At 39.8% G+C, this 27,283-nt stretch overlaps 1 protein-coding gene across 1 annotated transcript; it reads right to left on the reverse strand.

The window, feature by feature from the left end:
- Positions 1–2,271: 2,271 nt before the first annotated feature.
- LOC129104271 (ribosomal RNA processing protein 1 homolog B-like) lies at positions 2,272–26,944 on the reverse strand. Its single transcript, XM_054614865.1, has 16 exons — positions 26,679–26,944; positions 25,563–25,645; positions 23,489–23,546; positions 22,176–22,261; positions 19,471–19,532; positions 19,249–19,378; positions 18,398–18,462; positions 17,422–17,627; positions 15,959–16,071; positions 10,708–10,805; positions 8,706–8,725; positions 8,437–8,581; positions 5,820–7,227; positions 5,554–5,724; positions 3,314–3,380; positions 2,272–2,969 (listed from the first exon to the last, which is right to left on the reverse strand). Exons 1-16 carry the CDS (start codon positions 26,803–26,805, stop codon positions 2,758–2,760), a joined length of 3,051 nt encoding a protein of 1,016 aa, XP_054470840.1. The 5' UTR covers positions 26,806–26,944; the 3' UTR covers positions 2,272–2,757.
- Positions 26,945–27,283: the final 339 nt, after the last annotated feature.

The raw sequence follows: 27,283 nt of genomic DNA on the forward strand, positions 1-27,283 counted from the left end.
GGGACTCTTAAATATCAGATCTCTGTCATCTAAAGGTGTACTTGTAAATTATTTAATATCAGATAATCATATTGATTTATTTTGTCTAGTTATATCAATACTCATATTCCTCGAGGCACAGGCCGAGGAGGTGGAGTAGCAGACATCTTTGACTCAAGCCTATTAATAAACCATAAACCTAAATTAAATTATAACTCATTTGAAAGCCTTGTTCTTAATCTTTCAAACCCGACCTGGAAAGCATTACAGCCAATTCTATTTGTTATAGTGTACCGCGCACCAGGTGCGTATTCTGAATTCCTATTTGAATTTTTAGTTTAGTACTCAAAACAGATAAAGTTATTATTGTAGGTGATATTAATATTCATGTGGATGTCGATAATGATAGCCTTAGTACTGCGTTTATTTAATTATTACACTCGATTAGCTTCTGTCAGTGTGTACATAAACCGACTCACTGTTTTAACCATACCCTCGACCTTGTTCTGGTATATGGTATTTAAATAGAAAATGTAATTGTCTCTCAACAGAACCCTCTTTTATCAGACCATTATCTAATTAACTTAATAACTTTTACAATTAATTCAATTAATAATCTCCTGCCCTCAACCAGTACCGATCGATCCTCAAATACAGTAACCTTAGAAACAGCTGTAGAACCTGAAATATATTTAGATGGCTTTTCTCCCATCGACCTTCAACAATTGACTTTAACTATTTCTAAGTCTAAACCTTCCACCTGTCTCTTAGACCCGATTCCGACTAGGCTGCTTAAGGAAGTTTTACCTTTAGTTAGCAATTCTTTATTAGAAATTATCAATCTGTCTTTACTAACGGGCCATGTACCACAGGCCTTCAAACTAGCTGTAATTAAACCTCTTCTTAAGAAACCCACTCTTGATCCAGAGGTGTTGGCTAACTATAGACCTATATCTAACCTCCGTTCCTCTCTAAGATCCTTGAGAAAGCAGTCGCAAATCAGCTGTGGGACTTTCTGCATAATAGTTTATTTGAGGATTTTCAGTCAGGATTTAGAGTGAATCATAGCACAGAGACGGCACTGGTGAAAATTACTAATGACCTTCAAATTGCATCAGACAGAGGACTTGTCTATGTACTTGTATTGTTAGACCTTAGTGCTGCGTTCGACACCATTGATCATCAAATCTTATTACAAAGACTGGAGCATCTAATAGGCATTAAAGGAACCACACCTGAGCCAGCCCTAACTATAAACCTGAACCAGCCCTAACTATAAACCAGAACCAGCCCTGACTATAAACCTGAGAACCAGCCCTAATAAACCAGAACCAGCCCTAACTATAAGCGCTATCAAAAAGGAAGGTCTTAAGCCTGCTCTTAAAAGTGGTGAGTGTGTCTGCCCCCCGGACTGAAACTGGAACCTGGTTCCACAGAAGAGGAGCTTGATAACTGAAAGCTCTGGCTCCCATCCTACTTTTATATACTCCAGGAACAAGTAAATTAAGTAAAGGAAACTCTCTAGTGGGGTAATATGGTACCAAAAGCCCCTTAAGATATAATGGGGCCTGGCCAGTTAGAGCCATAGAAACATGGCTATTGGGATGTCAATGTCAGTCCTACGATAGAGTTCTGACTGAAAATATCCAAACAACTGTTGGATGGATTGCTAGGAAATGTATTCATATGTTGACGGTCCCCAGAGGATCCATCCATCCATTATCTACAGCTTATCTGGGGCCGGGTCGCGGGGGCAGCCGGCTTAGGAGTATGTTGCAGACATTTCTTTCTACAATCAACACTTGAAACTTTCCAGCTCCTCTTGAGGAACCCCGAGGCGTAGAGATATGTAATATTTACCCTGGGGCCTCTTACCAAAGGATGAAAGTTAGTTTTCCTCTAGCCGCCAACGAAAAGTCAAAATGTTCACTTATCCCGTGAAATATCTTAACATCCATTTGATGGACGGGCACAACATTTTGTAAAGACATTCATTTCCCTTTTAAATACTTTGGTTATAACACAAACTGACTTTGTTGAAGTGCAAATCTACCTTTTAAATTAAAAAAATATCATTTGAAATTCATGACACATTTCAAATGGGATAAAATAAAAAAAAATAAAAAAGTCTCTTGCCTTAGACTATCATACATATTGTTTCCCAAATAATATCCCAGTGTGGAAACCGGAAGGGGAGGTACTTTTGTTGCAACACAAAATTGTGCTAATGTTGTGTTGTCGTCAGATGACAACACACAAATTTTTTGATTTTATTTTCGCGTCGACGGACTAGCCTCATTCAAATGAAAGGCTGAAGATGGCTTTGGATTTGTTGTATCACACTTTCCTAATAAGAAAATGACCTGAGTTAAACAGGGGGTACACTACCATTCTTTATATTTACTCTCTTCAGACATTTGTCTTAAGTTTGCATCAAAAGGTCTTCAATATGACTGAAGTAAAGAAAAGACGTAGGACACTTTGGGTTATCATTTTTGTTTTCTCCTTAAAGACATTTTTTCCCAAAATATAATTTATTTTGACATGGGCTGTATCAAACTCGATCACACAATAACTGAAAAGATGATTACATTGGAAAAACTGTAATGAATAACTATTAAAACATTAAATCACTCAGAGGCAAAAAGTAACACTGATACGAGATAAAAAACAAAGAATACCACTTTATATCTCCAAATGGGAGGTGTTCTAAATCAGTCTATTCATGAGTTCACAGAGAGCATGACGTCAGTATCTACAGCCTGTCAGCGTGGGATGTTAGAAGAAGTCTGCCGCCGAAGGTCGACGTTTAGGCGTACTCTTTGGAGTAATCAAGCTGGTCTTCCTGTTGGCCTTGGGGGTCTTTCTGGCGGTGAGTGGTGTGGGCGGAGACTTCAAGACCCCAAACTTGGGCTTCTGTTTGGGGTCGAAGGGCACTCGTGATGAGCCTTCTGGACTCACCAGCAGGCTGCGATCAGTCTTCCGAAACTCTGCACCATGTCAGTAAAAGTTAATGGTACAGGCAACATTGTTACAATAGCTGCTACTGCTACTACATATATAACAGGGGTTCAAATGGGATCAACATTTTAACGTTGTTAAGATTGAGCTTATTTTAATGACTATATACTGCTGGGAAGTTTTATCTATAATAATATATCAACATCTATCAATTGATTGTATTTATAATCTGAATCTGCAAAGTAACTAAAGCTGGCAGATAAGTGTAGTGGAGTAAAAAGTAATTTTGAATGTAAATAAGGTGCCAAGGGGCATTAAAAAACATTGAGCTTGTTTATCAAAAGAAATTATGTTTCCAGGGGAAGATCCTTACCAGCTGTCTTATTATTCTTGAGACCGAAGGTCACCTTTTTGGAATCTGATTTGGGAGTTTGACTCTTCTGTGAAATACAAACATAGAAAAGAAGTCACACACGGTTACACAACGAATAATTATTTTGAGAAGTTTGTGTTGAGAAAAGATACGAGAGTGAATCCGATCAATTTATAGGTAGAACAAAATCTTTCACAGGCAGTGGTTGGAGAATTTGTTTTTGCTATTCTGCTTAAACTTTTTTTTTCTTCTACAGATTGCAACAACTTAATCAAATGATCGTACTTTCTTAGTTCTTTGTAGATTCTACAATAGTTATTTGTAGATTCGACACTTCCATTCCACCTAATAACAGACCTGTAAACTAAAGATTCAGACGATAAAAAAGTACTTAGGTTTGGATAAAGCGCTTCACAGAGGAGCATTTTTCCATTCCAATACCTCAAAAAAAGTCCTCAAGAAAACCTGATGAGAGCATTATCCAATATGGTACTATTAAAAACTATTAAAAAGGTAAATAGACTTGACTCAAAGCGCTTTAACACTACATGTCATCATTCACACCCATTCATACACTGAGGGGCTAATCTGCCCATCAGAACAATCTAACCATTTAAACCCAAACATACACTGAAGGAACAGTATTCGACCGTGCCCAAAGACACATCGAGGTGGACTGATTTCTGATTGAAGGTTGACCCCCCCCCTCTGAGCCAAAGTCGCCCAGACATATAGATGTACCACAGCAAAACACAATCAAAACGGACCAAGGAGTAAGACCTAGAGGGAATGTGTTTTAGTATTCAGTAGCTTCTGTTCAATGTTGACAATGTTTTCCTCCATCCTGCCATCATGCTTGACAAAATGTATCTACCAATGAACGCCAACAAATGTGGGACGAAACTGAATGTTGTTGAATTAAAATATGTTGTGAATTCTGGAAGTTATTACATCTTTTTTTTTTTTTTTTTTTTTTTTTAAATACATTTTTTATGATTCGACCCACTCTAGCCTGATATGTACCAGCTTTAAACACAATATTTAGACATGAAAAATGTTAAATGTCAATGTTGAATGAAGCTTTGTGGGTTAAATATGAACACCAATTATAATTCACACACGGCATTATTGCCTTTATCATACTTTTGAATGACTTCATTTATCGTAAATATAGTGCTATATAAATAAGCTTTACTATTAGGCTATTATTAAGAATCTGACGTTATTTGTAGAGCACTTTACTAACAATTAAAATGTAACACAAAGTGCTACAAAGTGTGACATGACAGCGTTCCAAAAGAGGCCTAAACATCTTAAATGCCACCTGCAGTATAGGTCATAAACCCCGCCCCCTCCATGTTAGCAGAATGGTCATAAACTAAGCTAAAAAAAAATGTCAAAGTTCATGTCAAATACATTTTCCCAAAAAGGGATTTCTGTCATTTTATACGTTTTTTTTTTTTTTTAAGTCTGGTTTTAATTAGTTATTTCAGGCTGTAGGAGGTGTGTTGTAATGATGGACAGCTGTGATTGACAGCTGCATTGGGATAAGTAGTGGAAGAGCCAGCTAGCGTGCTGCTAATGCAGAAGCTAGGTGGCTCACTTATACAAGCTGTGGCCGTGCTTTGCTTGCAATTGGGTCAGGCTGTTGTGTGGGGCGGGACCTGAATACCACGATGACTACTAGGCAGTGTCCGGCCTTAAATTACTTAAAAAGTCTCTGTAGGGCCATGATCCGGGTTACTTTGGCTTCACTTTTGTAACTTGGAAGGAAGTAGAGACGCGTCGTCCAGTTTACGATTGTTAGCCATTGCTTATCTCCATCTGTGACCTCAGTAGTGTTGACACAATACTGGAATTTCGGACTTTCAGGATGAGTCTGTGTACCTTGAAAAATATCTATTTGATACCATAAGGAAAAATTGACACAACAATGAGGGAATAAACTATATTTTTGCCATCTTTAATGAGCAAACACCATAACAAAGCCTGCAAATTTTTGGATTTCACACTACATCCCCTCAGCTGCTCTGAGATCATCGTACAACATGAAACTGGATCACCTAAAAGGGTCAGTTCATCTAAATTGAAAAATGTACCTTTTCTCACTTACCCCTACTAATATTTAAGCATGCAGATAGCTTTGGTTTTTATCTGTCCAGGTTACACCTCAAAAAGTTTGTTGTAGTTTGTGCGAACCATCTCTTTGATGCTCAGTTTTGACCGTTCGTTACCTTTACCTTCTTGCTGGACAGCGGGGTCCTGGGGCTCCCCTTGGTTTTGCAAAAGAGGGGTGTTGGGGCTTTTGCGTTGCTCTGAAAGGTGATGAAGTCAAACGCTGACCCCGAGGAAGTCTTAGCCTTCTTTTGTGACTTTTTAGTGCGAAGAGGAGTGGATGTCTCTCCAACATCCTAAAAACATAAAATGAGTTTACAAGTCAGTTATCAGTGTCATCAGATAGTCCGTCTCATTTCCTCTGAACCCTTTAACCTCATTAAACACTCACACTGTCTGGTTTTGACTTCTTGGTAACAATGTCTTCTTCTGCGACCCCGTTGATCAATGGAGCCTCCCGGGCAGCCGCCTCCAGCTCATCGACCTCATACTCAAACACCACAGGGATCTTCCTCTTCTTCTTCTTGGTCAGTTTTCCAGAGGAAGAGACGCCATCAATTTCACCCGATGCGAGTTCTGCATCGACACAGCAAACCACCTGCATCTGGCTTTTATCTTTCCTCTTCAGTTGACCTGCTGCCAACTTCTTTTTCTTATTCTTTGCTGGTGTTGTCATGGTGATCTCGAACGGCAGTTTCTCAGCATCCACTGCCTGGTGGGTTTCCACAGCCGCTGTGTTCTCTTCCACTGAAGGCTTACATTCTTTTTGATTCTTTTTCCTTTTCTTGTTGAGCTGGATTACAGTGCTTTCATCAAGTGTTGCATCCTCTTTCTTTCCTTTTTTCTTTGTCTTCTTTGTAGGTGGTGCTGTGGTGGCATCTTGTGATCCTTCCTCAACAACTGATCTGACTTCAGCATTGGTGTTTTTTCCCTCTTCCTCGAATTGGGCCTCAACGTTTGGCACTTCACTAGCCTTCAGGTTCTTTTTCTTACTCTTCTTATTGCATGGGGTTATAGAATCCGTCTGCTTACCAAGTCCGGTGGTTGAGCCATCTTCCTCTGAATCCCCATGACGTATTGATGGGAAATTTGCTTCTGTGCTCACACCGTTAACCTCCACCTCCTTGAGATTCTTCTCAGTCATCAGGCCCTTCTTTTTCTGGGTTGTAGAATCAGTTTCAGGTGTTGCAATGTTTTTTTCTGCCGACTCATCTGTTTGTAAGTTCACCTTCAGGCCCTTCTTTTTCTTCTTCCCTGTGACTGTAGGATCTACTTTGGAGGACATTTCTGGCTCTGCTCCAACAGGAGCCTGCTGCTCCTCTGCCTCCTCAGCTTTAAGCTCAGAAGTCCCTCTCTTTCTGGTCATCTTTGAAAACTTAACAGATTGATGCTTGTTGTCAATTGCGCAGACAGCTTGTTGGCTGGTTTCTTCTGTGACAGTAACTGTAGGCTGTTTCTTGACTTCAGAGATGAGCAGAGTTTCTGACTGGCCCTCTGGAGTATTTGCCTCTGTCACCGTTACAGGTGCTAGGGAGCTTTGCGTCTGTGCTTCTTTTTCCAAATCTCCGGTCTCTGAACACTCCGGACCTCCTTCAGTCTCTTTGATTGTGCTTTGAGCTTGACCCACAGTCTGTTCCTGTTCAGAGCCGTCTGCACGTCCATCCTCAACTGCCTTCTTCTTCTTCTTCTTCCTTTTCTTCTTTTTTTTGTTTTCATTTGCAGTTAGGTCAGCTGGTTCATTGTCATCTTTCCCTGAATCTTTGCCTTGCTTGTCGGGTGTGGCTGCCTTCTTTTTCCCCCTGAAGTAGAAAATATTTGTCATCATTAAATGGCTTTGCAAGGAGACTAAATGTAGTTCTTCATTCTCCATTTATGATAAAACAAACTCAGGGACAAGATTTAGGAAATTTAGCGATTACAGGCAGCGCCAGGTTAAGTGTTATCTGAGGACGAGGTATGGTTGATGACAATTCTATTTGGTCAGTGTAACAAGGCAATCATGCCTGAATACACATGCATGGCCCAGGCTTAACTTACCAGCAATTGTCACAGAATCTAAATCACGCAGCCCAGCGTTCTCTCTGCTGCTACAGAAGCAAATAATCTGATTATTTTGTTTTGAATTTAATGTCCTGAATGCTGAGGTTCCCTAGTTTGTCTTTGTTAGGTTTCATGAGGCTGTGTTTATCCTAGAAGTCACAACAGGTTTTAAAAGTTAAAAAAAAAAAAAAAAAAAACTGGTCTCACATTGTTAAAATGGCTATTATGGGGACTAACGTCATCACAAATGAATATGATTGGGATCATTGGATCGAGAACATCTATAGAGATGTTCTAAAGAGAGCATGGATGAGGCTGATGCAGCAATATGGCTTGTCAAAAGTCCACTTACAAAAGCAACAGGTGTCCACACAAACAAAAACTGTGTCCTGGTTAAGGTATATAATTACATTTTTAATCTCGTATTAACAATTTGCAGCAAGACATTCTCTATAATAGTCACCATCATCATAGATAATCTTTTCTTACACAAGAATTAAGAAATAAAATTGCAGTTTGACTTTGATTACCTCTAACTAGCGCTTCTGCTGCTTCTGTTTCAACTGAACATGATTTTGTCAGGAAGCTTGCATCACTCACTACCGGTGTGCAAAAACCAGCTGATGGATTTTTGATACGGCCTGGAAGCCTCAACAGTTCTACTTTAGGGGGATCTCTTGAAACATCTTTCAAAAAGTATGTAATTTGCAACTGTCACGTTCTTTTAAATGTCCAGCAGTATTCATTATTGAAACTGCAAAACATGTATTTACAAATATGAATACAGAACAAATGTTTACACTGTTGCACTCCATTTTAATCATTTAACTAAATATTTATCGTGGTATTGAGGTTATTTTATTTTTTTAACTCGTTTGATTATTTGCACTTGTTGGTTTTCAGGGATCCATTAACAGTGGATTTAAATATATTACATAGGCAGGAGGTAAAAGTGCTGACATGGGCTACCTTTACTTTTCTTGGCTCCTGGCACCCCTTCATCGTCATCTTGCATGTGACCTCCTCCTCTCTTCATCCTCTTCCTGCTGCCGAACATGTCATCATCCTCATCTGTGGAGACCTCCTCTGGATACTCATCCTGAGGAAAGATGCCTGAGAGCAAATCCAGGAGAGAAAAAAAAGAGCGAGACAGGACGAGGTCAAAGATCAAGAACAATTCCGTTTTCAGAAATTAAAACCAAGTTGGGAAGAAAAAGGTGTGATCATCAACTCTTACCTTCATTCAGATCACGCAGTCTGCCGTTCAACACAAGGTGAGAGAAGAAGAAGAAGAAGAAAACATTGATGAGTTTGGATTGAGGTAGAGATCATTCATGGTGCAGGATTAGAGATGTTCTGATACCATTTTCCCTTGTCCTTCAAAAACAACTATTCATTCAAGTTTCTCCCCAAAAACTAAATTTTAACATTACATTTGAACCAATCATGATAACGTTAAAATTGACCTAGATCTAGCAGCTAACAGCTAACGTTAACTAGCTCTCCTCCTGGCGGTTACCACAGAGATTTGTTGTTCATCATGTGGGATCATCAGGGGGACAACAAGAGTGTTTAGCCGAAGGTGTGTAGTACTAGTTTGAACATGTGCAGTACCATTTGGCAGATGTACGGATCAGGTAGAGAGAGGCTTGTGAAACACGCTGACATCTTGCAGAAACAATGAACTAAGGTAGCCTCTGTACTCCTTGAGCAGAGAGTACTGTCAAGGTAGTCTAGCCACCCTGATGAAGAACTAGACTTAAGTAAATCTGTGAAGGTGACGTTAAAGACTCCAGATGCTCAATCTGTATGCCTAGGAGAATTGGACCTGCAGTTCAAGATAAGACAGCTAGAGATTGAAGTTTAGACTTTAGGTTGGCATCAATGCATGACGATAAAATGAAGGAATTGGAGTTTAAGGTTGACATCTGAAACCGACACCGCTAGTGCTCGGCCATCTTCTGTCTCTGCTGCTTAGTTTGATTTTGGGAGGAACATAAAGTTTTTCATTTCTATGACAAGGATATAGACAAATACGTTCCCATTTTGAGTGTGAATCCACTGCTTTGGAATGGCCTAAAGATGTCTGGACATTATTATTGCAATGTGTACTGACAGGCAAATCTCAGGAGGTCTGTTCCTCATTAACATTCAACCAAAGCTCTGACTATGAAGTTAGTTAGAGCAGCTATCTTGCATACTAATGAGTTGTAGCTCCAGCCTCAATGCATGTTGTGTATTTGCAGTCTGGTTTGGTTACAGGCCTTGTAGCAATGGCTTTTCTCCCTCAGCTTCCTATACTGGGTGATGATCTGGCTATAGGGGAAGTGTTTCCTGTGCCAATAGTCCAACTGGCTGTGTAGTTGATGATAGACAGGATGATCTATAATCCCAGTTGCCTAAAGTGTTTCCTACTCGTGTTGAAACTCGTGCTCTTATAGAAATGTCTACGGCTCTACCTCGTGTTTTTTTAAAGTCGGTGTCTGCCGATTCTTCTGCAGCTTCTGAGTAGCATGTAGATAAGCAGTCCTCTTATTCTCCGGTTACAGATTTAGGTTACATTGTTCAGTCCTGTCACCTAACCTGACGAGTCAGGTACCAAGCTAAAGGTTGGCAGGGAGCCTCTCCTAGCAGCTCTGATGGTCAATCCTTCCTTTCTTAAGTGCATTGCAGCAGTGATGTCTAAAGATGAGAGTGCTACCTCTAATGATGCTTACTACTTTGGGGATGGTATCATGCAGATGTGTGCCCTACAGCAGATAACTATTACAGCATACTAAAGCATTTCATCTGGCCTGGTTTGAAGGGATGTTTCTAAATATTGCCCTGCATGACAATTGGTTGATAACTTTAAATCGGGGTATGCACAGACAAGTTGGGACAGGTCACCAGAACCAGACCATGATTCCTCAAGCTCCGCTTCATCCCAAACCTGTGATGGGGGAGCCATATGAGAACCTATTATCAACTGTGAGGGTCCATCGCCCAAGTCACCAGTATCTCCCGACTCTAATTTGTGCAGCAACGTGATACCCTGAGTGCAATATCATCAAGTTCTCTCAAAGCTAAAATGGGGAAGGGATTGGTGAAACTCTGTACCACTTTCGGTTTGCCATTTTCATTCAAACAGACTAGGGTGCTAAAGTTATGTCTGCCTATAATCCAGAGAGCCAAATTTGCAGGTCCATATGGGGTTGGGAAAAAACAAGGTTAAGTGTCGTGTTAGAGCATCTACTCACACTTTGATGATCTTATAGAGCCTCTGTCTGTTCCTGCTGGGTGTGCTGCTCCGACTGGCTAACTCGAACAGCTTGTCTGCCAGGGCGGCATAGTCAAACTGCAAAATGCACAATTCATTAGAAATCAAAAGTATTTCATCAGCATTTCAAATGTCCAATATCTATGTCACACTCATGAGTACATCTTTGTTCAAATGATTTCTTAGAACAGAAAGAAAGTTTGTTATGATAAACTGACTGATCCATGAAACAGAAAATCTGAGCCTAAGAATGAATGACTAATCATCAACCTTTTCTCAGCTGCTACACTTTCAGGCAATTTCCTTAAAGCTTTTTGCACTTTTTTTTATAAAAAAGAACAAGCCATTTTTAAAAACACGTACCAGTTTTCACATTGAATTTCTTCCCTCGGCTAATTTGAACAAGGCAAAAACTGCTGTTTGCAGAGTACATTCATCCTTCACACAGGGTTTCTGCAGTTCAAGTTTTTAGACTTTTTCCTTTATTCTTTCTTTTATTGTTTTGATTTATTGATTTTCCATTAAACCTACCATACATTTGTTTGCAGCATATAATAGACATTTTTACAAGCATGGAATAGCTGCATCATTCAGGTTATTATAGTTAGTATATAGTATATATAGAGAGTCAGGCAATCAAGGAGGGAAATGCTACAACTGCAGAGGCTTTGCCTTTAAGGGAGCGACTTGCAGGGTAAATGTAAATTAGGCAGATATGGGACTGGGGATAATGTCTTTTTGAAACATTTAGTATTGGCACTACAATGTTGGCCCAAAATGTGACAAGTTTGGGACAGGACCAGAACTAAGATTGGTGATCTGCTGGTTGACCCTCACAGCGAGGGCATGACGGGTCTACGTTAGGGAAAACTTACCAGTCTTGCTTTGGCTCTCCCAAAATCTCCTCACGTCTTGCAAAATAATATGATGGATGATTTCACATACATTGTTTGAGAGAACTGGAATTATACCTTTGCAGTAAGGCTATAACGAGATAATATGATCTACAGTGTCATACTTTTCTGGGAAAAAAAAATTCTATTTTGGATATATCGAAAAATTGTGACTTTGGTAAATTGGAAAAATTGCGAGAGTTGTGTAAACTAACACAACTTGCCATCCACTTATAGATTAGCGATGGATGTAAGGCCCTTTGAGGACCAAAATCGAAAGTTGAGACAGCGATAGAAAGTGGAAAGTTATGTTTGTTCCTGATGGGAGAGTGCACCGATGTCTGCAGCTGGAAATTCCTTCTAAATTGCCACGAGATTCTGAATGAATCATGAACCACCGAGTTAGAACAACTGACTTTTTCCAGTGAGTAAAGAATGTTTTTCGATCAGGATGGGGATGGTTTGAAAAAGTCAAGAATTTTCAGTTACACAAAATACAAAAGTGATATTAGACTGTAAAAAATATCATATACAAAGAGCCTGTTTGAAAATACTAAATTCAGAATCCTACTCCCATTACAAAAGGAATGAGCATCAGACTACAGGACAAAGAAATGACAGTTGTCTGGGATCTCTCTTTGTCGGGGCGGGGTAATGGAAAGTAAAGACTTCATCGTTAAATTACCGTATTTTCCGCACTATAAGGCGCACTTAAAAGCCTTTCATTTTCTCAAAAAACGACAGTGCGCCTTATAATCCGGAGCGCCTTATATATGGATTAATTCTGGTTGTGCTTACTGACCTCGAAGCGGTTTTGTGTGGTACACGGCGCTCTGTCAACATGTTTTAGTAGACTTAGTAAACTACAAAGCCGCACCGCAGCAGCATCACGGCCACCGTAGTCAGGAGCGTTAGCGGAGTAATACATACTGTGCTTCACCATAATATTACAGTGTGTGTGTATAAGGACCCAACATGGCTCCGGTCAAGAGACACGCTTACGACGCGGACTTCAAACTCAAGGCTGTCAGTCACGCAGGAGAACATGGGAATAGAGCAGCTGCGAGAGAATTCAACATTAATGAATCAATGGTACGGAAGTGGAGGAAGTTTGACTGACTGACTGTTTTGTTTCGCTTAATGCGCCTTATAGTCCGGTGCGCCTTATATATGAAAAAAGATCGAAAATAGACCATTCATTGACAGTGCGCCTTATAATATAGTGCGGAAAATACGGTACTTGTAATTCCACCATTCCTAAGGCCTATTAGGCAGCTCATCTAGGAGAGGTTGCAGATGGCTCGCCTTAGGATTCATGTTTAACGGGCCGTTAGAAGAATAAAAGCATAGCATGTTTGTTTTTTTTACATGGGGTCTATAAACCAAGTTTGGAAAGTGTGTGCCCTCACAATTTTTCAACGACCATTGTTCTGAAACTAATTTGAAATAAAACTACCTTGCCCTCTCTACATGTAGAGAATTGCCATTGTATTAGTACGTTTGTTCCTTACAACCTACCTCAGCCTAATATATGTTACCTAATCGATTTTAAGGTTGCTTTGTTTAAGGCATCTACCAAATGCACACACACATTCATTGTTAAAAAACCTGCCACTTGGGAAAGACCTGCCTTTGTTCTTGCCAACAACACTCCCTTTTGTCATTTACTCTCTGGCTCTCTCGGCCGTAGCTGCTCTCTTTCTCTCCCTCACCGTTGAGCCAGGGTAAGAGGAGCTGATTTTGAATGCTGTGTGTTTTTATACCTTTAAGGACCTCAGAAACCCTGTCCACTGTGAACATTTAGTTATGTTATTGCTGTTTGAAACTAGTCCCTCCTCTCTCCTGTATGACCGGTTTCAAATGTATGTTGTGTTCAAGGACAACATGACACTCCAGACTGAGAGTCTGAATGCAGGAGTCTTATTAAACACAAAACAACAAAATCCTCAACAAACTACAATACATCCAAAACTCTGCTGCCTGTCTGCTCTCCTACTCACGGACCAGAGACCAGACCAGCCCAGTCCTTCAGACCCTCCACTGGCTCCCCATACAAGAATACAGTTGAAGAGTCTCCTCATTACATACAAAGCCCTTCACAACCTGGCCTCTTCATACCTTTCGGACCTCCTGCACCGGCACACTCCCACCTTGGATCCTCCGACGCCAACCTCCTTACCCCCCCTACTCTGTCCAATCACCGGACCTGGGGGGACGGGGCCTTCTCCTTTGCTGCCCCCTCCCTCTAGAACCCTCTCAGATGTTCCCCGTCATTTGCTACTTTCCAACTGCACTTAAAACTCATCTATTTAAATCTGCGTTCAACCTGTGATGCTAGTTATGCATGTTTTTTTTCTTTTTGTTGTTTTGTTTATTTCTGTTAGGTCATCTCTCTGCCTTGTTTACATTGTTATTTCTTTCATTGTTTCTGTCTTTACCATGTAAAGTACCTTATAAAGCAATACAAAATAAATTGTATTATTATTAACGGTTTTTGTTGTATTTTAGGGTTATATTTGGACTGTCATCGTGCCACCTGCAGAGGCCTTGCTGACACACACTGCTACTACCATTATTAATATTAGTCACATTACTATTACTATTCCTTGTACCATTATGCTTATTGGCTTTGCTTCTACCCTGAAGCCCTTTTTGCTTTCTCGCTTTGCAGGTTTCCATGAATCGTTGTGGTACCTGGACCGTTGTCGTGCCTCCTGCTGTGACCCGGCTGACACCCACTACTACTTCCATTATTATTAGTCACATTACTAATACTATTCCCTATCTCATCATTTTAATTATACTATTATACTATAGTCATTGCTGCTTTTATCAGTATTCTTAATGTTTCCTTCATTACTCTGCTTACTACTATGATTATATGAATCATTTATGTCATATACATTGAATGTGTTGTAACTCTGTTATGTTGTTCATTCTGTACACATGACATCTATTGCATTCTGTCCATCCTGGGAGAAGGATGGGCTCTGACGCTCTCCCATAGGTTTCCCAAGGGTTTATTTAGGGGAGTTTTTCCGTGAGGGTCCCGGGACAGAGGATGTCACATGTGTACAGATTGTAAAGCCCTCTGAGACAAATTTGTAATTTGTGATTCTGGGCTATACAAAATAAACTGAATTGAATTTTCTGTTAGATATCATAAATATTTTCTCGTTTTGATTAAACTGTTTGCATCAACGCTAACCTCTTTAGGAGCTGTCATTGTTGTTTTTAACAGTCGCCTCTCTGTGTAATCTTGCACACACCCATAACTGCCAGTAGCAGCTAGAGAAGTGGTCCTTTCTTAATTAAATTTGGGAGGACTATCTTCATTTTGGAGTCTTACCAATTTTAAGAATCATACGACCGATGGAATTCTGGAAGAAGAGAATTCAATCTAAAACCTATGATAAGCTTTAACGTAATTTGTATTTAACAGGCTATAATGATAGACTGTATATAAGAAGTGGACGTGGTCATCTCGACGGTTTGTGGACTGACGTTTTGAAGCCTTGAGGTTCAGCTATTTTGCTCCAACAAATGAACGGATGTGACAATATTTGGAGTGCTGAGGAGTGACGTAGTGACGCTGGATACGGCTCTGACAATGACAGAAACCTGTCAATCACTAAGCCCGCCTCTAAGCTACTCCGCTTTAAGGTCTATTTGTCTCTAAATGGACCATTATTTACTAAATGAGCAGCATGCTGTATTGAAGAAGACTTGAAACTAAAGATTGAGACCATAAACTCATGTTAACAATGTTTACTGAGGGAATAAATCACAGAACTGGAGGTTGCCGCCTGGCTGTAACATGAAGAACCATAGAGTGATGCGGGATGACATATTTTGTCTGCCAAACTGAAGTTAGCATTGTCCTGGTTTCCTCCACTTAAGGCCAATAGGATTCTTACATTGGATTATTGCAGAAAAACAAATGTTCACGATACTTACACACTTCCATGAATGCATAAGTAAAAACGTTAAGTTATAAAAACGAACAACGCCATGAGCAAGAATATACACAACGCTGTTCAGGCGGACTAGTCAGCATGATGACATTTTGTAGTCTCATTTAGCCATTTGTTTGCTACCTCCTGTTAAAAACCATTGAAATTCACCAGTGGGGTATTTACCAAGGTATTTTATGTTGTAGAACAAAATGCTAAAATCTCTTAAGCTGGTTTTAACCACAGATCTTATTTCAGGCATCCAACAAAAAAATCCATTGACTTTGACAAAAAAAAAAAAGAATAAAAAAAGGTCAAATGTATGAAACACATAAATCCTGAATGAAAAACATTGACTAGAAATAGAGATAGAGAAAGCCTTCACCTGTAGGACTGGTCCGACGGCTTCATCACATGAGACCTCTGTGTCTGAGTCTTCCTCATGAAGAAGCTCAGCATCATCACTATCATCGCCCTCGTCTTCATTTGATACATTGCCTGAAATAAAGAAACCAGCACCATTTACTCATTAAAAGGACTGAAACAATTTACCACCCACACACACACACACACACTTTACCATCTCTACCAATGAGAGCAGGGCATGGATGAATTACAAAATGTCACAAATTGTATTATCATTGTATCATGTGGCTTTGCCAGATTGGTAGCAGAGGGGAGGAGGATGACTTATTCCCCAGCCTATTGTTATATCACTGATACTGTTGTGCCCACGCTGAATCACTGTATAGTGTAGATTGGACAGCGGTGCTGCTGGCCCGCATTAACAGCCATGATCAGCTACTGGCCGACTGCGCTGGAGAGACAGGGAGACCGGCAGTCATGAAGCACATTCATGCCCCTTTTGAAACAGTCCACAAATCTGTTGAATACATTTGATGCAACCTCTCGTCGTTGAGCCTAATAAGTTGCCCAGCTGCAACGATAACCTGATCCACAAACAGGTTAAATAGCAGTTTATCACCAGCTGCAGTGTATGCCCAAAACAAATAGTCCCTAATAAGTCTCCACCACATCGATTAGATAAGCACACATTGTCAGTTGTGTGTCTGTCTGGCATAATATGTCAGACCCGTGTATTACAAACTCAAAAAGTAGTTGAAATAGTTGTTGTTTTTTTCTCTGTCTGTAAATATAGTATTTCAGTTATTGTTGTTTTTTCTACTGTTTTTTTTATTGCTATTTATAATACTTGTTTTATTTTATTTTTATTTTTTTTTTCATTTTTCATTTTTTATTTTATTTTTTATTTTTATTTTTAGCTTGTCTTCTTCTGCTATGTCTCTTGTGTGCACTTTACTCTGCGCTGTTGTAAGTCTGCAAATTTCCCCGCTGCGGGACTAATAAAGGATTATCTTATCTTATCTTATATATTGTTGCAAGTGTACAGTATGGAGAGTGTGTGTATACAGTCTTTTTGTGAGTGAATAAATGCTACAACTCATTAAGAACCGTGAGGAGATCAGCCAGCTGATTATTAAAGTGAAGGTGATCAGGCTCCAGGTAAACAACAGCTCCGGCTCACTTAAGCTGAGGGGTATCCCCAAGTATCCCCTTTAAAGACATCTCCACTTAAAACCAATCCCAGGCACTTTGGGGCAAAAAAACAGGCAGTTCTTTTGAATGCAGTATAAATGTATTATACAAATTATTCCAGAAAATAACTTAATTGTGGCCGATCTATTCATTTGAAAGCACAGGTTAAATGTTTGTGCAAACAATTTGATCGAGTTTCTAAAAATTCAGCATTTACAGGACAAATAATTTGTTGTAATTAAGAAAAATCCCATCCAAATCATTTTCTGCTGTTTTTTTCTAGAAAGTTACCGTTTAACTGCTCCCTTGTCCCTTTCTTTCCGACCAGTTTGCTCATCTTCTCATTAAGTGCGTCGTCGTCGTCCTCTTCAGAAGCCTGTCCAGAGTCTGAGTCCTCAGCGGCTTTCAACTCCTTCATCAAATCTTCAATAGCGAAGGGGGCCTGTTCAATAATAGTGCTCAGGATGCTGTTGCAGACGGCACTGAAAAGAGACCGACTGGCGACACGGACGGGGATAGAAGCAACAGATGATTGAATGAGAGGATGGGAAATGTTTAGCACCAGACTTTACAAAAAACATGCTGCTTTACTCAACATGGACCTTTGAAGTACAAAATAAATTATAAAGATTTATATTACATACACAACCGTTCAAAAGTTTGGAATCTCCTGCCACAAAAGCTTTCGGGTTCAGATGTCAGAGAGGAATACTTTATTCTAGGCTTGTGCTTATTGGTGATTGGATCGTATATGGGCAATTAGGTTTACCTAGGCCTTTATTAAGGCGATGTTAAAGAACTTATTGTCAGAACTAAGATGTTAATCCCTAGAACATGCACCCTGCTTCTCATTAAGAAACGTTTCTGGTGGAGCGTGATGCCTGCCACTGAGCCCCTTTAATCAGCACGAGTGACGAGTGAATACTAAATCCTTAATTATGTACCCGTTTGCCATCTCTTTCCCATGGATCACCAGTATAACAGCTGACTCCAAACTTTTGAACGGTAGGGTACATGTGTATATGGTTTGTTCTACTGGGGACAATCAGAAACAGTAAAGCCACTTTGAAGAAAAAAAATGAAAAAAAATCTACTAAATCTACACATAAAAACTCTGACATTGGGATCCAGCTCCCCAGCATCCTGTTCTGCATGAAAGTGGCATTTTCTATTCCTCATTGCTCAGTAGTTTCTGTTATTACATAGCTCTAGTGAAAATAGCATTAGAATAAAAGTAGCAGAAAAAGGCGAGCTGATGGAGACTTACTCTTTGGTTTTGGCTGCTGTCTTGCAAAACGGCTCGATGAATATCAAGTTCTGATCAGCAGTGAGCTGTGAAAAGATAAAGAAACATAAGGATCATTGTGGCGTTGATGCATTTCCTCACAACAAAGAGCTGGAACTATTTAGATGTTTTGAAATTTTAAATTAGTAATGATATATTAAAAAACAAAAAACAAGAATCAAAATAATGAAACTGCAACAGACAGTCTCAAAACATTACAGAGGATAAGAATGGCGTCTACAGCCGCGATAGAGGCTCTGTGAGGCTGCGCTATGGCAGCTTGAATGTACTGTACATATGCAGCATATGTCATCATGGAATAGAGGATGTCAGCATCACAATGTATTTCCCACTTATGTATTGCATATTTTTGTGTGTGGAACAATGTTGTTAAACAAGTTTAATTTGTTGAAATGCCAAAACATAAAAGAATATATATTATTTGAATGTACTGATAATGTGTTCAAACTCAATAGCTTTTATTGAAAGAAATGATACATGTCATGAATTAATACAATTATTCTAAAAGGAAATAATCGGCTCGGACAAAGAAATATGGACGTCATGTCACTGACCCATAAATATATATAAATATATATATATAAATATATATATAAATAAATATATATATAAATATATAAATATATAAATAAATATAAATATAATATATATAAATATATATATATATATAAATATATATATATAAATATAAATATAAATAAAATATATATATATATATATATATATAGTGGACCTGACTTCAGATCAGCCCTCCTCCATCACAAACTCAATGACACACTTAGCCCTTCATGAGAGTAGTGGCGTTGCTGTACCTCTGCTGAACCCACAGCTGCCAGCTCTGTCATGTAAAGGTCCAGGACGTGGAACTGCAGCCCGCAGGGCGCACCGCTGCCGCTCTGCAGGAGGTGTGCTGTCAACAGCTCTAGAAACCTGCCAACCGCACTGAGGAGACATGGCACACAGTGATTGACTTCTAAAGGACATGACATGAAGGTGACCGAAAAGGTTTTGGAGACAAAGTTGAAGTTCATTACCTGCTCTCCCAGTTTTTCCTCTTGAGCATCTGAAAGGTTTGTCTGAACATGAAGCGAACCAGCTATAATCAAAGTTAGGGAGGAAAAAAAACCATTTGGATTTGAAAGCAATTAAAAACATCCAAAATCTCTCAATTATCATAACTTAAAAAATTCACAGCTGACATCTTTAACTGTTTTGACGCAATCAATGCTGACCCCGCCCCGGTTGTTTTGAGGAAATGTACTTTGCTACTCTTTTTTTGAATGTGCTTTGATCTCTGCTGGTAACTTATGTCACTGATCAGATGCTGATAACAGCAGGAAATGAGTTGCTGGTGTTACTTTTGTTGTTCTGGGTTTCCTAATAAAGAGGCTCAGCTGGCTACTAGATGTGAACATCTCTTGGCAGGACCTGAACTCAACACTGACCTCATAGGAGGAGTGATTGATTTGCCAGGTAAGGTTGGATTGTTATCTACAAAGCGCTGGATACTGGATCAAATTCTGATTATTTACAAAAATCACAGCCGTTACCAATAACACGAAATATGGCTCTGTTCTATTCAAGTGTCCCAGTGAGAGTGACAGTGAGCCTGCATGTACAATACCAATACCAAGTCCAATAACTGAAACAGCTAAATGGAATTAAGCCATCAATAATTTCAATATTTACCCCTGACATTTTCCTAGTGTGATATTTAAATGTGTCCTGTGGAAAAAGGTCTATATTAATAACCAATGCAAAGAGCCATGTGTCATGCATTCTAATACTGAAGCCGTTGGGATACATGCCTTTCTGTACCGATACCAAAACAACTGAATTTTCATCATCTTACTTTGATTTTGACAAGTAATATATATTAATATATAGATCAATTGCATATTATTGTTAGAACTGTAATGCTTTTATAATAATAATCAATCCTTTATTAGTCCCACAATGGGGAAATTATTTCTCTGCATTTAACCCATCCCGGAGGAGCAGTGGGCTGCAATGAGCAGGGGGTTATGTCTTGCTCAAGGACACCTCGGCATGTTGCCGGTAGAGGGGTTTGAACCACCGACCTTGTGGTTACGGGACAAGCGCTCTACCTCATGTGCCACAGCCGCCCAGTACTGTGCTCTGTGGTAGAGCAGGGTCATCCCTCATGAGAGGATCGGCGGTTCAATCCCCGGCTCTGCTAGACCATGTCGATGTGTCCTTGGGCAAGACACTTAACCCCAAATTGCTCCCAGGCTGTCCCGTCGGTGTAATAATCGGTCAGATTATCTGCCCAGAGAATTGTTGTTGTGGCTTCCGTATACATTCCTAATGATGCAAATTCAAGAAATGGCACTACAGGACTGTATTGGCGTTTTTTGTTTGGTCTAGTCATATTTTTCTTGTGTAACAAATGGGCTACAACTGCATTTTGTCGCCTAACTCTGAGTTGCATAATGACAATAAATGATCCTTGAATCTTTTTAACAATACCAATATCGCTATTTTAACAAAGACTTTCTTCTACGTGTAGTTACAACTGAAAACAAATAACATCGTGACAAAAACAAGCCGTGGTTAAACACTGGCCTTCCTAAGTCACCACTTAGTAAAAGTAATACTTTACTAGGCCTATCTCCTAAGTCCAACACCCCTCAAATGAAAGAAATCAAAAAGGAAAGACCGATTCATTAGCCTTAGAAATGATTATCAGCAGGAGCTTCTACAAGCCTCTAGTGATGTCAAAATTACCTGGAATATAATTATTCAAATCATGAACAAAAATTATCTTATGCCCTTCTGACTCATGGCTATTTTCTGATCCTATTGATATTGTTAACGGGTAACGGGTAAATGGACTGTACTTGTATAACGCTTTTCGAGTCCTACTACCACTCAAAGCGCTTTAACATTACATGTCATCATTCACCCATTCACACACTGATGGCAGGGTCTACCATGCAAGGTGCCACCTGTCCATCATGATCTATCTTATTATTCATACACCGATCGTCTTTGGGAGCAATTTAATAGTGTCTCGCCAGAGGACACATCGACATGCACTAGAGGGGCAGGGGATCAAATTGCCAATATTCTGATTGAAGGACAACCCTCTCTACCTCTAGGTGTTCTTATAGACAAAAAGTTAGTTGGAAGCAACATATTGACTATATCTCAAACTATATCTTAACATTTTTTTTTTTTTTAAAAAGGAAAAGTATTGGAGTTATCTGTAGAGTGGGTGCCATGATTAACCCTAACAGTTTCCTGTTGGAAAGGGCTGTTTGCAGGCAAATATTTTAAATATAGCAACCAAAAGCTTAGTCTGGAATTACTTGGTTTTGTTTTTTTTTCCTTTTATGATTAGTTTCATGTTAGGTCTTCTTTTTTTCCCTTTGTGTGGGGCTTTTCAATCCCATTTCTCATTCTGGTATGTGGATATAAAATACTGATTTAATAGGTTTGCTTTCAAACCTAGAACTCTTATTCAAAATTGTAATCGGTTAAGTTTAGTTTATTTGATTGTTTAGATTAAAACAGAGAACTGTTAGGTTTAAGGCCTTTGCATATTCTATTATTATCTATATCTTTTTGTTAAATGTTCCTTTTTATGTGCTTTTAAAGAAAACAACGAAGAATATTACTGATGGGGGGGGGAATTATTTAACCCAAAGACTTCATGCTAGAGGGAAACATGTTACTGCATCAGCTAAAACTCATTCAGCATTCTCCTCACACTAACCTGGAAGAACTTGTCCATCCGCAGCCTGTCGATACCAGTCCACTCTCTTTTGAAGGTCTGCAAGAAGCTCTCCAGATATAACAGCTCTGCAGAAAACACATCATCATCATCATCATGGAAATTTGCATTGGGTTGTACCAGTTATGTTTAAGTTCAAAAGTAGCCTAGTTCGAACATAGATTCTAAGTTTATGTGCTACTAACATTTTAATGGTTGCACCAGTTTAAATAGTTCCAACGTGGGTGTAAGATACAACTTGTATCTTACACCTAACCGGTAATATGTATGAAGTTCTGTCAAATAAAGGTGGAATGGGTTCGTTGTTTTGAAACGTGGGATGACTTGGATAAGCAGGAGCTAATTACAACGGCTGTTCTATCATGATAGAGCACACCCCTTAGACATCGATGACTGATTAGTACATCCTGCTTTGGTTTTCCAAGAGGGGCTACAGAGGATTATCGACCTGCTGGAAAAAGATTTGCAACATAACATGGACAGAAACAGGGCTCTCAGTCCTTCTCTACAAATCTGATCATAATGGTTTGTTCCAATTTATGTTATTAAGTTTAACAATAACTTGTGGCAGTGGCCGTGGTCTGCGCTTGCAGGCGGGAGAGGTGTGGGAGTGGTTCATGGGAACAAAGTGCCGGGTGAGTTCAATGAACACGGCTGTAATGGGGTGCTTTATGCGGAAATGTATTTAAGCAGTAGCAGGAGGGAGTTCAAGAGGAGGGACAGTCACAAGGAACGAGGACTGAGACAGAGCAGCAGCCATCGACATTGATGACTGAGGTGGCGTTAACGAACGGCTACAGAGGAAGCCATCAGAGAGGTGGCGTTATTTGCAACGTTGGACATGGACAGAAAAGCAGGGCTCGGAGCGCACAAGTCCGCAGTGTGTGTTATAAATTGGATGAAATAAATATACCTTTGTTTGTTCCCCACGGAAGCCGTATCTTTGGGGAAAACCTTATTAAGTGATTAACAATAACTTTTTATTTGCCTTTAACCTCTTCCCTAAACTGCAACAACAATAGTGCTCTTTACTGATTGACCACAGAAAGTACATTTTTGGCAACAATATTTTGGTAAGTGTGAACTTGATGCCAGAGTTACTAAGAACAATCTTGCATTTCCTTCGACACAACTCCAGTATCAAACTAACTCGTTTCAACCTATCATTTTGTTTGGAATCCTCACCCTAAAGAGAGAACTCGTGTATAGCCGGTGCGACAGGGTGCAGGCCTTTTTGTTTATATGCATCATATCAAATCCAATGAGATCATGAAATCATACGTGGGGAAACTTACGTCCGTCAATATCATGGAAGCTGTGGATCAGGGTAGAGATTTGGTTGGAGAGTTCCTCCTAAAGAAGAAAAATGTAGACTGCATGAACAGAAATATCAAATCAGACAGGAGAGGGGTGACTATCTGAACATAGTCATAATCACAATTTAGGTTTTACTGGAATTCTGAGGCCAGGGTTAACCATTAATCACCTATACTGTGGCGGCCCAGAGACAGTTTCATAATGAACCAAAAACATTTTTACACTTGTCAACAGGCGGGCTGGCTGGCCCCACCGGGTGCATTTTTCTCCTTGGCTGAAAGTGGCTTGCAAGCCCGTCCGTGAGCTTTACAGTAACCATCGCCTGGACCTTTCCATTCCTGGTAATGTGGACTTAATCCATTACATTTTACATTACATTACAGTCATTTAGCAGACGCTTTTATCCAAAGCGACTTACAATCAGTAGTATATTACATATCATTCACCCATTCACACACTGATGACAGGCTACCATGCAAGGTGCCACCATCAGACTCTAACTAACATTCATGCAACATCCAGTCCACACCGATGGCAAGCCTTCGGGAGCAACTTGGGGTTAAGTGTCTTGCCCAAGGACACATCGACTGCCGAAGCCGGGTATCGAACCACCGACCCTCTGATTGGAGAACGACCCTGCTCTCCACTGCGCCACAGCCTCCCCCTCCCTGGTGGGAGAGTCCAGCCACCACAATCTCACAAAATCCCGTAGGAAACGTTGAAGCTGATAACAAATCAATGTTTATCCAGTGACCAGTTATGAGCTACCACAGCTCCTGTGGAGGCCATCACTACCAATAAGAATCTTTTACTTATATTCATTTTTTAACAAAGCATTTAACAAAGTAATTTTGGGCACAAATTGGCATTTTGATAAATCTACATTACTAGGGCTGAAACGATACCTTGAGGAACTCAAGTAACTCCATCACTAAAAATCATACATTCAAATACTATGCATTGAGCATTTGTCTACTAGTACTAAAATATAGTTGTTAAGGGATACATTTTAATAAATCCAGTTGTTTGAAGATGATGTTTCCAGAGCAGCATAAAATAGATATCAGAGATGAATTATGACCTGTTCAACTTCTTAACACCATCTCTTATCAGTTTACAACATATAAACTATTAATGCAAAGACTTTTTTTAAAATCAAAGCATTGAATTAAAAACATATTATAATCATTTATTGACAAATAATTTGAACTGAGTGTTTTATGCACACTATAAACTACTATAACAAGGTAAAACGATAACATTTAGGCATCAGGCATGGCAATTCTTTAAATATTTAAGTTTAGTTGTTTTAATATGACGTAATAAGACTTCATCTTCATCTCTCTTCATGCTGCTGCAGCCATCATGTAAATCTGACGGCATTCTATTCAGACTTAAAAGTATTACAGAAATCTTAGCCGGTTCAACCTAGTAAGATAGACAGTGTGAATTTTACAGAAAAGTCACTAAGTGCTTATGCCAAATCAAGACTGACATATACGGGCGGCTGTGGCGTAGTGGCGAGCAAGGTAGTTCTCCAATCAGAGGGTCGGTGGTTCGATACCCGGCTTCGGCAGTCGATGTGTCCTTGGGCAAGACACTTAACCCCAAGTTGCTCCTGAAGGCTTGCCATCGGTGTGGACTGGATGTTGCATGAATGTTAGTTAGAGTCTGATGGTGGCACCTTGCATGGTAGCCTGTCATCAGTGTGTGAATGGGTGAATGATATGTAATATACTACTGATTGTAAGTCGCTTTGGATAAAAGCGTCTGCTAAATGACTGTAATGTAATGTAATGACAACTATAGTTGCATAATGGTCAATTTTGTATTGGTCTTTTCTAGTCTTCCGACCACTCAAAGTGCTTTCACACTACATGTCATACACTGATGGCAGGGTGCCACCTGCACATAAGGACTCTAACTGACCTAAGTGTCTTGCTAGTCCATCGACAGACTAGCGGCGACAGGGGATCGAACTACCGGTCCTCTGATTGAAGGTTGACCCTTCAGAGTCTGTAACCCATGCACACAAAGACTAGCGGCGCTTACCTGGAGCAGCGGTTTGTCCTGCATCCACAGGCAGTAGAACAGACCCTTCCACAGCTTGAGCAGCTCATCACTGGTGAATCCACCTAAACAGAGGACACAGGCAGTGGTGTATAAAGTACCCAAAAGCCATACTTGAGTAAAAGTAAAGATACCTTACTGGAAAATGACTCCAGTAAAAGTGAAAGTCACCTATTAGAATACTACTTGAGTAAAAGTCTTAAAGTATCTAATATTTACTGTACTTAAGTATCAAAAGTAATTTTCTGATATTAATGGTACTTAAGTATTGAAAGTAAAAGTACAAGTAAATGCTGTTAATAAAAAAGCAAAGGGTTAGAATTTTGAGAATTATGAAGTTTATTATTTTAAGTGCTGTGGCCACCATGACCAAGGACAAGGAGGTACAAACAGAGACAGCAGCCTAACATACACCATGTATAGTTAAACTAGAAGATCAGACACCTGTCTCTCTTTGATTTTGTAGCGAATAACGAAGGTTTCAGGGGAAATGTATCGGAGTCAAAGTATCAGTTTTCTTTGCAAAATGTAGTGAAGTAAAAGTGAAAGTCAACAGAAATATAAATAGTAAAGTAAAGTACAGATATCCAAAAAAACGACTTAAGTACAGTAACGAAGTATTTCTACTTCGTTACTGTACACCACTGGACACAGGTATAGCTGAGACGTGTCCTGAGGCCAGCATACAAGTACTGCTGACTGCAATGCTAATCACTCATCATATATAGACGTTTATGGACTAGTAAAATGTATTTTGAGAGTGGACATCCTTTTGTTAAAGACATGCAGGACTTTTTTGTTTAACCATAAAATAATAGTATCTCGCAACAAGTAAAAGTAACAAGGTAACGCGTGCATTGCCTTTTACCCAATAGCTACACGTGTGCACTGCCTGTAGCTACCGACACCAAACAGGCATCAGACTGGGACCAATTCCATTAATCAGTTATGGTTTGAACCAACCAGTCGGTTTTAACAATAAGTGTTTCGTTAACGTGTTACCCATTTTGAAGCAACGTTAATAATAGCTTTTTTTAACTTTTGCGAGCACGTTCCGTCAGAGCTAACGTTAGCTGGCTAGCGGACAGTCTACCCTACCTGTCGCGATGTGAGACCGGACGTTTATGTATTTCCTCAGTTTCTTTACAGCCTTGGTCCGGACGGGCTTCTCGTTGGAAGCTAATCTCTGAGCGAGCTGGACCTCTGGCTCTTGGTTCGACGCCATGTTCACACCGATTCACGCGGGGACTCTCCGACAGTGTCCACTTGAGTTTGCTCCCTCTTCTCTCCACGTTTCTCTGATGCGACGCGGACTGATGACGTTCCCAGTGGCAGCGTCTTCGTCTTCTTCTTCTTTTTTTTTCCGGTTCAATTGCAGGTTGCAACCAGCGTTAAGGTGTATTACCGCCACCTACCGTGTTGGCATGTGGACCAGAGTTATCTACCCCAGTGGTTCTCAACCTTTTTTCAGTGATGTACCCCCTGTGAAATACTTTTTTTAGCCAAGTACCCCTAACCAGCGCAAAGCATTTTTGGTTGAAAAAAGATGTAATACTAAGCGCTCTGCCATCACTGTCTGATTTATTAAACTGTCAACACTGACGATTGCATTGTTGCATTAAATTCAGTTTATGAACTTACACTTATATTTTATTGAATATTTATTAAATAACTATTTTTAAAGGATTTTTTGAATGGATGCT

Source organism: Anoplopoma fimbria, chromosome 16, assembly GCF_027596085.1.
Source record: "Anoplopoma fimbria isolate UVic2021 breed Golden Eagle Sablefish chromosome 16, Afim_UVic_2022, whole genome shotgun sequence".
NCBI lineage: Eukaryota > Metazoa > Chordata > Actinopteri > Perciformes > Anoplopomatidae > Anoplopoma > Anoplopoma fimbria.

Excerpts from the sequence above, each read along its gene's own strand:
- LOC129104271 (XM_054614865.1), bottom strand. The coding sequence starts at position 26,805 with ATGGCGTCGAACCAAGAGCCAGAGGTCCAGCTCGCTCAGAGATTAGCT. Across the intron at positions 8,582-8,705 it reads ACTGCGTGATCTGAATGAAG|GCATCTTTCCTCAGGATGAG; the intron begins GTAAGAGTTGAT and ends ATTTGCTCTCAG. Across the intron at positions 5,725-5,819 it reads AGAAGTCAAAACCAGACAGT|GATGTTGGAGAGACATCCAC; the intron begins GTGAGTGTTTAA and ends TTATGTTTTTAG.